The sequence below is a fragment of the Solanum pennellii genome, chromosome 7, assembly GCF_001406875.1.
Source record: "Solanum pennellii chromosome 7, SPENNV200".
Taxonomy (NCBI): domain Eukaryota; kingdom Viridiplantae; phylum Streptophyta; class Magnoliopsida; order Solanales; family Solanaceae; genus Solanum; species Solanum pennellii.
The window spans coordinates 78,111,399-78,123,001 of NC_028643.1; the positions used below are offsets into that span (position 1 = coordinate 78,111,399).

An 11,603-nucleotide genomic window follows, 5' to 3' on the forward strand; every position below is an offset into this window, starting at 1 on the left:
TGTATGTATGTATATATATATTGCCTTCATTGCTGCTCCTCCAGTAGACATTGATGGAATTTGTGAACCTGTTTCAGGGTCTCTATTTTACGAAAATAACATTATTTCCGGTGCCATTATTCCTACTTCTGCAGCTATAAGTTTACATTTTTACCCAATCTGGGAAGCGACATCCGTTGATGAATGGTTATATATACAATCTAAATTCTAAAGGATCATGAAAAGACAATTATTGTCTCTTATATAAAATTATAATACTAATTAATATTTAATTATATTTATACTCTCTTCGTCTCATTTTATGTTACACCCTTTGACTTGATCAGGTGTTTAAGAAAAAAAACTTTTAAAAGTGTGGTAAATTCTATTTAATTAGATAAAATAATATTTGTGAGAATAGACAATGAAGAAAAATATGTCACATAAAATAAATCAGACGAAGGAAGTATGATATTTAGGACCGCGCGAAGCGCGGCCAGTTACACTAGTTTAATATAATTATAAGTACTTAATTTAATAGATTTCTTGATACATATATAAAGTTATATATATTCATAAGCCGAGCTAAATTTTTTGCCTTCAAAAATTCATTCGAATTTTATAGCTTTAATATTTAGAATTATAAACTTTAAATAATAATTTCTTAATTCCGTCTTCCATTAGATTAATTTTTTTTTACTAAATTCACATAACAACGAAAACGTGAAAATAGCCAAATCACATGTGATACTAGTAGATTACTATTTCCCAACACTACAAAATAGTACAATTTATAAAAAAAATAAAAAAAAATAGGAATATAACAGTCTATATTATTTTGATTTTTGGTTGGAGCATTTATAGTATAGGCAATATAATTAATTAATTACTGTGCAGGCATGAAAATGTTTTACTGTTGGAGCATGTATAGTATAGGTAAAATAATTTTTTGAGTTTAAATTTAATATTCGTTAAAAATTGTGATAGATAAATATCATTTCTTCATATATTTACCTATTAATTAAAACTTCAAAACAAATATTTAATATCTGAATTTTTTTTTAAAAAAAATTATCATTAACATGAATGTATAATATTTTACAGTATTATAGAAATGCCACTTGCCCTTTTTATTTATTTTTTATTTTCTACTTTTAACCTTTAACCTTTAAGGTTCTCCAAAATTTGTCTTTTCCTTTGTAAAAGTAACAATAATTCTCCCAATTACTACTTAACACAATAATTGGTCATGCCTCTATAGGTTTTTTTTTACTTTTTACAGTTTTAATAATGAGTAATTATGAAGCTTTCTAGTTTGACCAGACTCATTATTTTATACTCCTTCCGTTTTAAAAAGGATGACCTAGTTGACTTGAAACGGAATTAAGAAAAAAAATAAAGACTTTTTAATTTTATAATTATAAATTAAAGTTATGTCAAATGTACCAAAATGCCTTTTAATCTTGTGGTTTTAAACATGGCACGTGAAAAGTTAAAGTTAAAGTGTAGTCAAAAAAGAAAAGGGTCATTCTTTTTTAAACAAACTAAAAAGAAAATAGGAACATTCTTTTTGAAACTGAGGGAGTACTATGTTTATTTGCTATTAACAGTATCTTTTCAGTCGACAATCTTTCAAAAATGTTTATTTCACTTAGTAACTGAGTTAGAATTATGAGTTTGGTGTTCTAAATTTAAAAAGAAGTTTTTTTTTTAAAAAAAAGAAACTTTTGTAAATATTATGATTCAAACCCACATTTCATGCAAAGTCCGTTGTAGTCTAGTTGGTTAGGATACTCGGCTCTCACCCGAGAGACCCGGGTTCAAGTCCCGGCAACGGAAAATTTATTTTTTGGACATTGGGATAAGAAATCTTGAAACTATATATTATATGATATAATTTTAATTTTTTTGAATTAATTTACAAAAAAAGTAAAAGGACAAAAATAGAGTTAAAAGAAAGAAAGTATTAGAAAAGGCTGGAAAAATAGTTAGACATATGCATGCAAATTTCATTGTCAAGAAGAGGTCAAAAAAATAAAATATGATAATAATTAACTGACAAAAATAAAACCAATAAGAGTATTACTGATGTTGTTACTCACTTTATACATTAGGGTAAAAAAAGGCATGTTATACATCTCATATAATTCTTTAAAGCTTTCAATATTATTCTCCTTTCGATAGAGTCAGGTAGAAACAAAAGGTTCATTCAAATTTTCTTTAATGAAAATCTATGCTATATTTAGTAAATTTTGAATTTTTCATATTCATTTCGTAATCCAGTTAATGACGACGCGAAACTATTCTTGTTTAAGAAAAGTCTATTATATTGACAATTCGTCGATATATATGATATGTTGAATTATGTGTATAATTATATATTTGACTTCCTTTAGTTGAAATCTTTGTTTTGCAATTAACTTTAACATGTTTTTCGGTTTGGACCAAAATCAAAAAACATTATTTTTAAAATTTCATTAAATATATTTTTAGTAATTTTTTTTTTAATAAATAGAGTTTTGTTATATATATTATTTCACTTTGATTTATAGGTCTTTAAGTATAAATCATGATAGTGTCCCCAAACAATTTTTTATGTCTTGACTTTTTTAGCTTAGCATATATTAATCATATTTGTATCTTCACGTTTATTTTATTTTTATATTTTAAACATTTATACAAAACTATTACAATTTTTCTTCTTCTTATCCAAAACAAAAACTAAAGAAACATTTTATCTTTCTATGGGTCACACCTTGTTTGATTCAATGTACATATATATATGACACCTTAGAGTTGCACATATATAGTAATATAATAATTGCATTTTCAAGTTGAAGAAGAAAGCAATGCATGGCTTCAATAGGAAGATATATACACAATAACAACAATAATTCAGCGGAATAATTTCACAAGTGAAATCTGAGAAAAATAAAATATATGTGGTCTTAATTCTTATATATACATTTATAGGTGGAAACTCGTTTCTAGTGGACTCTCGACAAATTTTTCTCTTCATTTGAATTTGGGACGATCGATAATGTGAACAAACTCATAGAATATATTATGGTTCAAGAAAAAACACGTCTACAGTTTTTTTTTACTTTCATGGCGTGTTGGAAACTTTGAAGATTACTTTACTCTAGCTACAGTAATAATGAAAAACAAGTACTGTTTATATTATTACATTTTGTAAAAGGTAACTACAAATAATTAGGGGTAAATTTAGAATTCATAAAGATAATTATAAATAATTGTCGTTGATTAAGTGAATTAATGAAAAACACACAAAAATTCTAAATAATATGTTAAAATCGAATCGACCGAAGGGTACAATAAGTAAAACTAGCTACCCAAAATATATAAGACAAGTAACCTAATTTATCTTGATTATTTACACTATTATAGAGATATTTGGTGTACAAATTATCTCGCAATATATTCGAGAAAAGATCATACCCAGGGGTGGAGTCACGCTTTTTTGATATCCTTTTATCAGAAAATTACACGCGATGTATTCGAGAAAAGACCACACCAAGGGGTGGAGTCACGCATTTTTGATACCCTTTTGTCAGAAAATTACGTTTTATATAGAGATAAAATTTTGGATATATATATAAGTATTGACACCTTTTGGTACTAGTTAATGATTTAGTCTAGTGGTTAAGGCGGTTTCAAAAATTCCTTGAGGTTGCATGTTTTAACCATATTACCCTCGTAATTATTTTTTTTCTACAAGCCTATTGAGACCCCATAATGAAAATTCTGACTCCGCTAATAATCGCATCCCAACAACATATATATATATTAGTTAAAGAAAATTAAATTTAATTTATTGAACTGGGGAAGGTATTCACGGTTTTGGTTTTGGATTTATCAGGCAAAAAAAAATGAGAGAAAATTCTTGTAGTCTTATTATATTTATTACTACAAATAACTTGTTTATTAAAGTCAATACTATAGTTCTAGAGATAGACTCTATTGGTCTATAGCACATGATGTTCACAAAAAACATTACTTATAATTGAAGAATTTAAAGACTTTTTGAACTTGTATAATTAAGCAGCCATTACTGGAAGAAATTGGGATCTTCAACGCAAATTTGTGAGTTCCTAAGCATCATAACAATTGTGGTGATGCATTAGTTATCGGGAGCGAGAATTATGAGATTTCATGTTTAAATTTTAGCATAAAAAAGTTATCTTTTTTTATCTGTTTAAGAAGTATATCACGATAAAAATAGATGAATAAATATGAGCGAATGAAATAACAAATATTCTATAAAATTAATTGAAGTGCGTATAAATTGGAGTGTACTTTGTGGCTTATAAAACGATTGTGGTGATGACTTCAACGCATGGCTAAAACTTAATACACATCCCCATTTCTTTTCTTTAGGTTTTTTTTTTTTTTTCATCTTTAAAATTCAATTAAAAATCTAATATATGTATGAGTTGAATTATAATTAACGTGAATTGAGAACAAGATTCCAATAAATGCGAAACCTTAAATTTCTCTGCTACCCAAAAAGGAGACTAAGTTTGATGTTTCTAAAGCCATAAGCATAGACCCATGTGGGTAGGGATGTAGCTCAGTAGATCGCTAGTCGGACTTGATAGGTGCTAGTTTCACATCCTTCTCGAAAAACTATACATTGATACATGTTATTTTTACTCGTTCAATATTGACTTAACACGCATATCGAAGAGCAATAAATAAAATGGCAATATCATTATATCACCCTATGATTAGCCTTTTCTTTGAAGTCTTTTAAGGCTTAGGAAATAGCAAAAGAAGCATCAATTTCTGGGAATTTTCATTCAAATTGCAAATTAAGTAGCTGACATAGGCTCATAGCTTCAAGAATAACACCATGTTCATTAAACAAAAAAGAATGAAGCAGCTTAGTCAAAAATCTCGAGGACCAATCGGCGCGCACAAGTCGAAACTCAATGGACAATGAGCCCACTACTCTACCCTTCTACTTCTATACCAGGATTTGTCACTAGCTCGAAACTCGATGGCAATGAGCCACTAGGATTTGGTCGCCTGTTCGAAACTGAATGGATAACGAGCCAGCCATTCTACCTTTCTCCACTTAAATACTAAGGTTTGCCTGAACTCGAACAGTGGCAGTCAGAGAAGATAGAATCTGAATCTTGATCAACATGAGATATCACGGAATAGCCCTTTCGATTCATCATAAATCCATCTGCATATGAAATTGGTTAAATTACTTGCAAATGAAATAAAAAAGGCAGCAATGTCAATCTGAAAAACTGGATCTAGGCTACACCACACATTATAGATTTTTCATCTGCATTTAAATAATAACTTCTACAGAAAAAATAATAAAAGAAAGTTACATTTGGACTACGAAATCATGTTCCAACGTTTTAAGGGGATCTCTTCTGCTTCGCCGCTAATCAGGGATTAAATATGCATTTGTATTAAACTACCACCAAGTGAACTCTTGAAACATAATTAAATTCGTGCATGCCCCATTGAGACTAAACAACGTTATCCATGTCAGATCAAAGTAAAATAAAAAAGGAGAATCATATATATCACTATCCAATAAACTGTTCTATATCAACAAGAGATTTGCAAAGCAGATTAATTAACATACTTGCATAGGTAGAGAGGCTGCAATCCACCATTAGGCCCTGTTTCTAGGCGAGATATCCTCTCTATTTCTTCATTAAACTTGCTCAGAGGAAGTACTTCACATGGACCTTGTATCTGGCCAGCCATTACCGTGGTACTACAATTAGACAAATAAACCTGTAGAAGAAGAAGAAGAAGCGAGTTTATAGCATGCAACTTTATCACCTACATGCTAAAGTGGGAAAATAGCATGTAGATAGCATGCGGATGGGTAAGCAAAGATGCAATTCATTCTCGAAAAGATCAGGTTCCATCAACAAATTAACTAGAATCTCATCGAAGATCCTCTGCAACAATCAAATAGCTGCTTCAAATAGTGTTACATGAAACTTAGGAATGATAGCTTTTTTCCTTTCTTATAAGATGAATGGCAAACACAAAAGTTATCTTCTAGGTGATATTATAACTTTCTAACAAACACAAATTGTAACATTACCCACAAGGAAGAATGAAATATCGTCTCAATTTCAATTTGTATGACCCTCACGTTTCGAAATGTTTTAAACCTCAATGATGCTTACTTGATACTTCATGATTGTTGGGCTTTCCATCAATTTGATTGAATTTCATGGTTGAAATTTCTACTATTTTATCAAGGTAAATGCAAAATTCACTCATAGGAGAGTGACCCTTTTTACAGGCCAGAATATAGATACAAAAAGAGAACCATTACAAATACACTCACTTCACACTTTTACCGAGAGGACACAAAAGCGAATAAAGTCCAAACATATTAGCCTAAGCGCCTAGCTCGTCTACCCTTTCTTCTTTTGAGCCATAAAAATGAAGTTGCACTTGTTCTTTCTCTCTTAGTTTAAACATAAAATCAGTCGTAGCTACATGGGTACCCTACACTATATGTTATTTACCTCATTGCTTTCCAAGCTACATGGGTGGCCTACAGCATGTGGCAAGTCCCTTGGAAAGTAACACCGATTAACAGTAACCCATTTCTTCCCTGCTTTAATATCCTCCCACATAGCCTGAAAAGAACGGGAAAAAGGTTTCTCCATGTGAATATCAAGGACATATAGCAACAGAACATATATATGTGTGTGTGTGTGCGCGCAAGCTAGCAAGACTATCGAAGGCATGAATTTAGAAGCAAAAACTATCATAGACATCTACTTTATTGCAAAGAGTAAACATTCTCCACCATTGCTCCTCCGAGAAAATTGTCCTAACAAGAATAGTATCAGAAGAATCATTGCTGGTCCGAAATTGAACTTTAGGAAAAGAAGATTACAAATTGAGACAACCAATGACGTGCATATATAAAAAAACACTGTCTCTTCATGATATGCATGTATAAATTTGCATCTGCTCAAGTGCCAGTGATAACTCGGAGCCAAGAACTGGAAAATTTGCACTCAAAAAATAAACATGCACATATCAATGACTAATAGGCTTTTTAGCCAAAACTTCTAAAATCAGCTTACTTTAAAAAGCTTTTCAAAAAAGTACTTCCAAGGGGGAAGCACAAGGCCCTTATTTTCTCCCAAAGGCTTGGCTGAACACCTCTTTTTTTGTAATAAGCACTTTTGGCCTCGCAAAAGCTTGGCCAAATAGGCTTATAAGCTCCACAAGAAGCTTCAAATGACACAGGTAAAACATCATTGGTGAACCTAGTCCATATACAATTCGGAGCAGTAATAACTCCAATGACAGTAGAGATAGGAACAATATTAAAGGGCAGGGTGCACTAAGCTCCCCCTATTGTGAAGGCCAGACCAAATTAGGTCTATTCACTAGAGTAGTGACTAGAAAAGACTATGAATCAGACGATTTCTTTATGGCTATTGGTTAAAATCTAATGAAATCAAATTCTTACCAGAAGCTTTGAAGGAATCAATCTCTCATCCTCAAAACGGATAACAGCATATTCCTGAACATTGTATACGAACCCATTGTGGCGACAAGATTGGTAATAGTGCTTCTCATCTGCAACTTGAAGCACATCACCAATCCAATCAACACTATTAAAGAGATCTGATGTAGACATAACGCATTCAGCATCCCTGTTTCTGGCAATAGGAGCTTCGACAAGATTTGTCCGTCCGACACCTTGATTCTCTCTTTTACATTCATCGCTTGAACTATTACCCCGTGCTCTAGCACTAGATTCCTTAGCATCACTGACCATGGACAGACTTCCAGGAAACTGTTGGGAAGGTATCTCTACACTATTCGCTAGCTGTGCATGACCATTGGCCTGCAGGTGATTCCACGCTTGCGAGTGATCAAATGAGATGGTAACTGTTTCAGGTATTGCAGGAGGCTGAGATTTCACTTCAACCACCTTCTGTTCAAAAGATATCATTGAGCTAGCAGGAGAGAAACCATTATCATTGGAAGACACTGCCAAATTATTTGAACAGATTTCCAAAGTCAAATTGCTGGAACAGGCTGCAGAAGCAACTTTACTCTCCACATTTCCTTTACCGGACACATTATCAGTTCCTCCCATTCTTTGGTCATTTTGCATCTTTGGCACAGATGGTAGTTGGTTAATACTATTTTCCATGCCATTGGTAGTGGAATTCTGCAACGCGACATTTCCATTCCTCATTATCTTCGACTGACGAAACTTCTCATCCGGACCAAAAGCTTTTTTATCTGGAGATGATTGAACTATTGCTGCGATTGTAGGCATTTTAGAGGAATTGATGTTTCGCATCACACGACCATATTTAGGGGGCAGCGGCTTGCCATTGGTTATTGACAAGCACTTACCACAATGCCATTCCCCTCTAGGTACATTTTTTTGACTTGTTGTTTGGAGACATTTTAAGTGGTAGCCTTTTTCACAAGCATCACACACAAGTACGTTGTCAACCTCATTTATTGTTGAATTGCACATTTGACAAGCCAAAGCCTTATTCATGTAATCACGGGATGGCAGAGTCCATGCAGGCTGCTCAGGAAGCAGAGGCTGTAAGAATTTGTGAACAAGCTTGCCAATTTCAGAATGTGTACTGCTCAGAGGAGAAGCCTGAATAAAGCTCGTGCCTTGTAAATGAGGGTATGTGCTTGGTGAATTTCCAGATGTGCTCTCAGTAATAAATGACCTAGATGTTGTCACTTGTGGTGCCATTGTGGACCTGACATCAGCACCTCCCTCAATTTTAATAGTTGCATGTGGTGTCGCCTTGTGATCTGCCCCAAGTCGAGCTGCTGAAACTGATGCAGGTAGCACCGACCAAGTTGGAGTTCTGACAGTTGAGTGATTGCCAGTAGTTGCTACAAATCAATAAGCTTCAGATGGTTCAGCATGAAAAAATGAATAAAGAGTAAAATTTAAAGGGAAAACATTCGTGAAAACAATTCTAGCAAAGACAACTTCCTTGATGGATGACCAGCAAACAAGGTCTGGCTATGTGTTGTTGAAAAGATAAAGAGAACAGCTAGATGAATTAGAGTCGAATGAAAGATCACTTAAGCTACTTGTAAAATGGCACTCAATGGTCAAGTCTGATCCTAGATGATGACCATGCTGATAAGTAAGCATGTTCGACCTAATAATCACCTAGGATCTTTCTGACTTGTTTGAAGCTAGAAGATGTACTAGGCTAAGTGAAGAAATTGTACAACCTAGAAAGCTATGCTCCATACCTAACCTGAATGTCATTTAGACAAGTCCCCCTATTTATTCTGGCAAGTTGGTAAAGTTCCTCATTGTGGGAATCACTTAACAAACAAAGATCCTGAAGCACCTTGGACAGTTTAGAGGAACACAAATTGGTTACCTTGAACTTGCAAAGCATGGGAAGATCCACTTTGTCGTCCATCCATTTGGAAATGATGTCTTCCAACTCTGGGAGATGCAACTGAAGAAGAATCTCTTACAAGATTACCAGAGACCACCCCACCGGTGATTAAAGGCCTGACCTCACTGGTGGGCAGCTGATAAGGCAAAGATGCAGAACTTATTAGAGTCCCACGTTCCATAGGTGAAGCAGGTTGTAAGCTGCCTGATGAATTTACTGCATGACTTGGTTGAGGAAACATTTTAATCTGTGATGCACTATGGCTTTCAGTTGCTGTACCCATTGCTATTTGAGACCGTTGAGATGGGTAGCTGGCAGAGGGTAGAGAAAATTCCTGCGCCTTTTCCATCTAAAAGCAAAAAAGAGAAGAGATAAAAATGCAAACTGAGTTCGATAAGATGCAACTCAACAGGGTGACTTGACTACAATTGGTTATATTGAGAAGCAGTGGACTTGCTTTTAATCAAATCCATGAACTCCTAGCCAGTTAAGCTTTACAGACAAAGAGTAACAAATTAACCAAAAAGTTCAAATTTTGTAATCTGCATGCACTTGATCTATCAATTATCCTTCAACTGTGTTGAAGAACTCCCAAGCTTCCAATTTTATTTTATTTTTACAAGCAAAAACGAGGAATAGTTACCCTGAATGGTAATTCTACACTAATACTTGCAAAGAAGACTACAAACTCCAAACCAAGGTCCTAATCCAAAACAATTGAGTAGCTTAATTATCTCGACACCCCTCTAAAAGGAGTTCATATTTACCAACTACAGAATTAATCCAAAACAAGATAGACTAAATAATCTAATAATTCAGCAAAAAAAGTTCATATCAACAAAATATAGAATGAATCCAAAACAAGACAGACTAAATAATCTACCAATTCAACAGAATAAGCAATCATCTTACACATATACTCTCTCCCATTACACAACCACCCTCACCCTCACACAAACAGTGTATCCCAAACTAAAAATAAAGCTTCCATACCTTTCTTTTCACAGCCAGCAGCTTCTCAGTAATCGACATTTTAGGAGGCTGCCAATACCCTGCACTCACATCCGTCAGCTTATTAATCCCAAGATCCTCAATAACACTTCCAAAACTATCACTCGGAAACACATCCTTCGGCGCAAACTTCAAACAAACCTCAGCTAATCTCTCCCTAGCCTCCTCCACCATCTCCTTCTCTGCAACAGTTGGACCTCTACCTCCTCTCATCTTCCCTATAGCAGACAATACAAGCACCATCTCAGCAACTGCCCTCACATTCCCATCCACCACCTCCCTTGCCTTCTTCGTCAATCTCCTATCATCCACCGCTACCAGCCTCCTCTTCCCCAATCCTTCCAATACCCGATCTGGTTCAATCTCAGCCATTCAAATCTACTGCGAGAAAGAGAGAAGTAAGACGCCATTGGAGAACAAAGAGGAGAAATTAACCCTAGAGAGAGAAAAATTTGAAAAAATTGAGTGAAAAATTATACCTTATTGGCGGGTAATTGAGTCCCTGTTAGCGGAATTATTCGATGAATTAACTATCAAAAAATCGGAGCAAGTTTTTTTTTTCTTTTTTTTAGAGAGAGAAACATATAGTTTTAGAGAGAGAGAAGGCAAAGGAGAAGCCGGTTCTTTTTTTTTTTAATAGTATTATTTACTAATGAGATGCACCGGTTTATTTATACGCCCTAATCTTCGGTCTATTCTTTTACTTCTTCTTACAACAATGCCCCCTTCTCTTCTTTTTTTTTTTTAATCGAATCAAAATTAGACAAATAATCATCAAAAGATGTAGATAAGTGGATAGACTTGTGCTTTCTTTAATCGGAGGTCTCGAGTCGAATCTTAGATATTAAAAAATTATTGATAATTTCCTCCATAATTGGGCCTTACGCAGCGCGAATCCAAATTAGTCTAGATTTAATGCAGAAATCGAATACAGAATGAACCAACCAAAAAAAAAGAAATTAGACAAACAGATTAAAATGAAATTAGAATTCAATTATCCTCGGGAAATCTCAATTTTACTGAAATTTCAAATTGAGACATACCGATAGACTTGTTCTTCCCTTAATCAGAGATCTCGATTCGAATCCTAAAAATTAAAAAATCCTTTGACATAGAGGATTTTCCCCATAATAAGGCTTTACACGGCGCGAATCCTGATTAGTTGAGATCTAATGCATA

General features: G+C 33.8%; 1 protein-coding gene and 1 non-coding gene across 3 annotated transcripts; one reads left to right on the top strand and one right to left on the bottom strand.

Annotated features, from left to right (window-relative positions):
• Positions 1-1,745: 1,745 nt before the first annotated feature.
• TRNAE-CUC lies at positions 1,746-1,818 on the top strand. Its single transcript has one exon. It is a non-coding gene; the product is annotated as a tRNA-Glu (tRNA).
• A 2,954-nt stretch (positions 1,819-4,772) lies between these two features.
• On the bottom strand, positions 4,773-11,050 carry LOC107026536. Of its 2 annotated transcripts, none has more exons than XM_015227537.2 (7): positions 10,904-11,050; positions 10,407-10,802; positions 9,393-9,762; positions 7,478-8,886; positions 6,516-6,629; positions 5,609-5,763; positions 4,773-5,191 (listed from the first exon to the last, which is right to left on the bottom strand). In XM_015227537.2, exons 2-7 carry the CDS (start codon positions 10,794-10,796, stop codon positions 5,143-5,145), a joined length of 2,487 nt encoding a protein of 828 aa, XP_015083023.1. In that variant the 5' UTR covers positions 10,797-10,802; positions 10,904-11,050; the 3' UTR covers positions 4,773-5,142. The 2 variants fall into 2 exon arrangements, with proteins under 2 accessions (XP_015083023.1, XP_015083022.1); XM_015227536.2 differs by having other exon boundaries at positions 10,407-10,805.
• Between the last annotated feature and the right edge of the window lie 553 nt (positions 11,051-11,603).

Coding starts and splice junctions, on each gene's coding strand:
- LOC107026536 (XM_015227537.2), bottom strand. CDS start 10,796: ATGGCTGAGATTGAACCAGATCGGGTATTGGAAGGATTGGGGAAGAGG. Junction 9,763..10,406: donor TGCTGGCTGTGAAAAGAAAG/GTATGGAAGCTT, acceptor TTTTGCTTTTAG/ATGGAAAAGGCGCAGGAATT. Junction 5,192..5,608: donor CAGCCTCTCTACCTATGCAA/GTATGTTAATTA, acceptor TTTCATATGCAG/ATGGATTTATGATGAATCGA.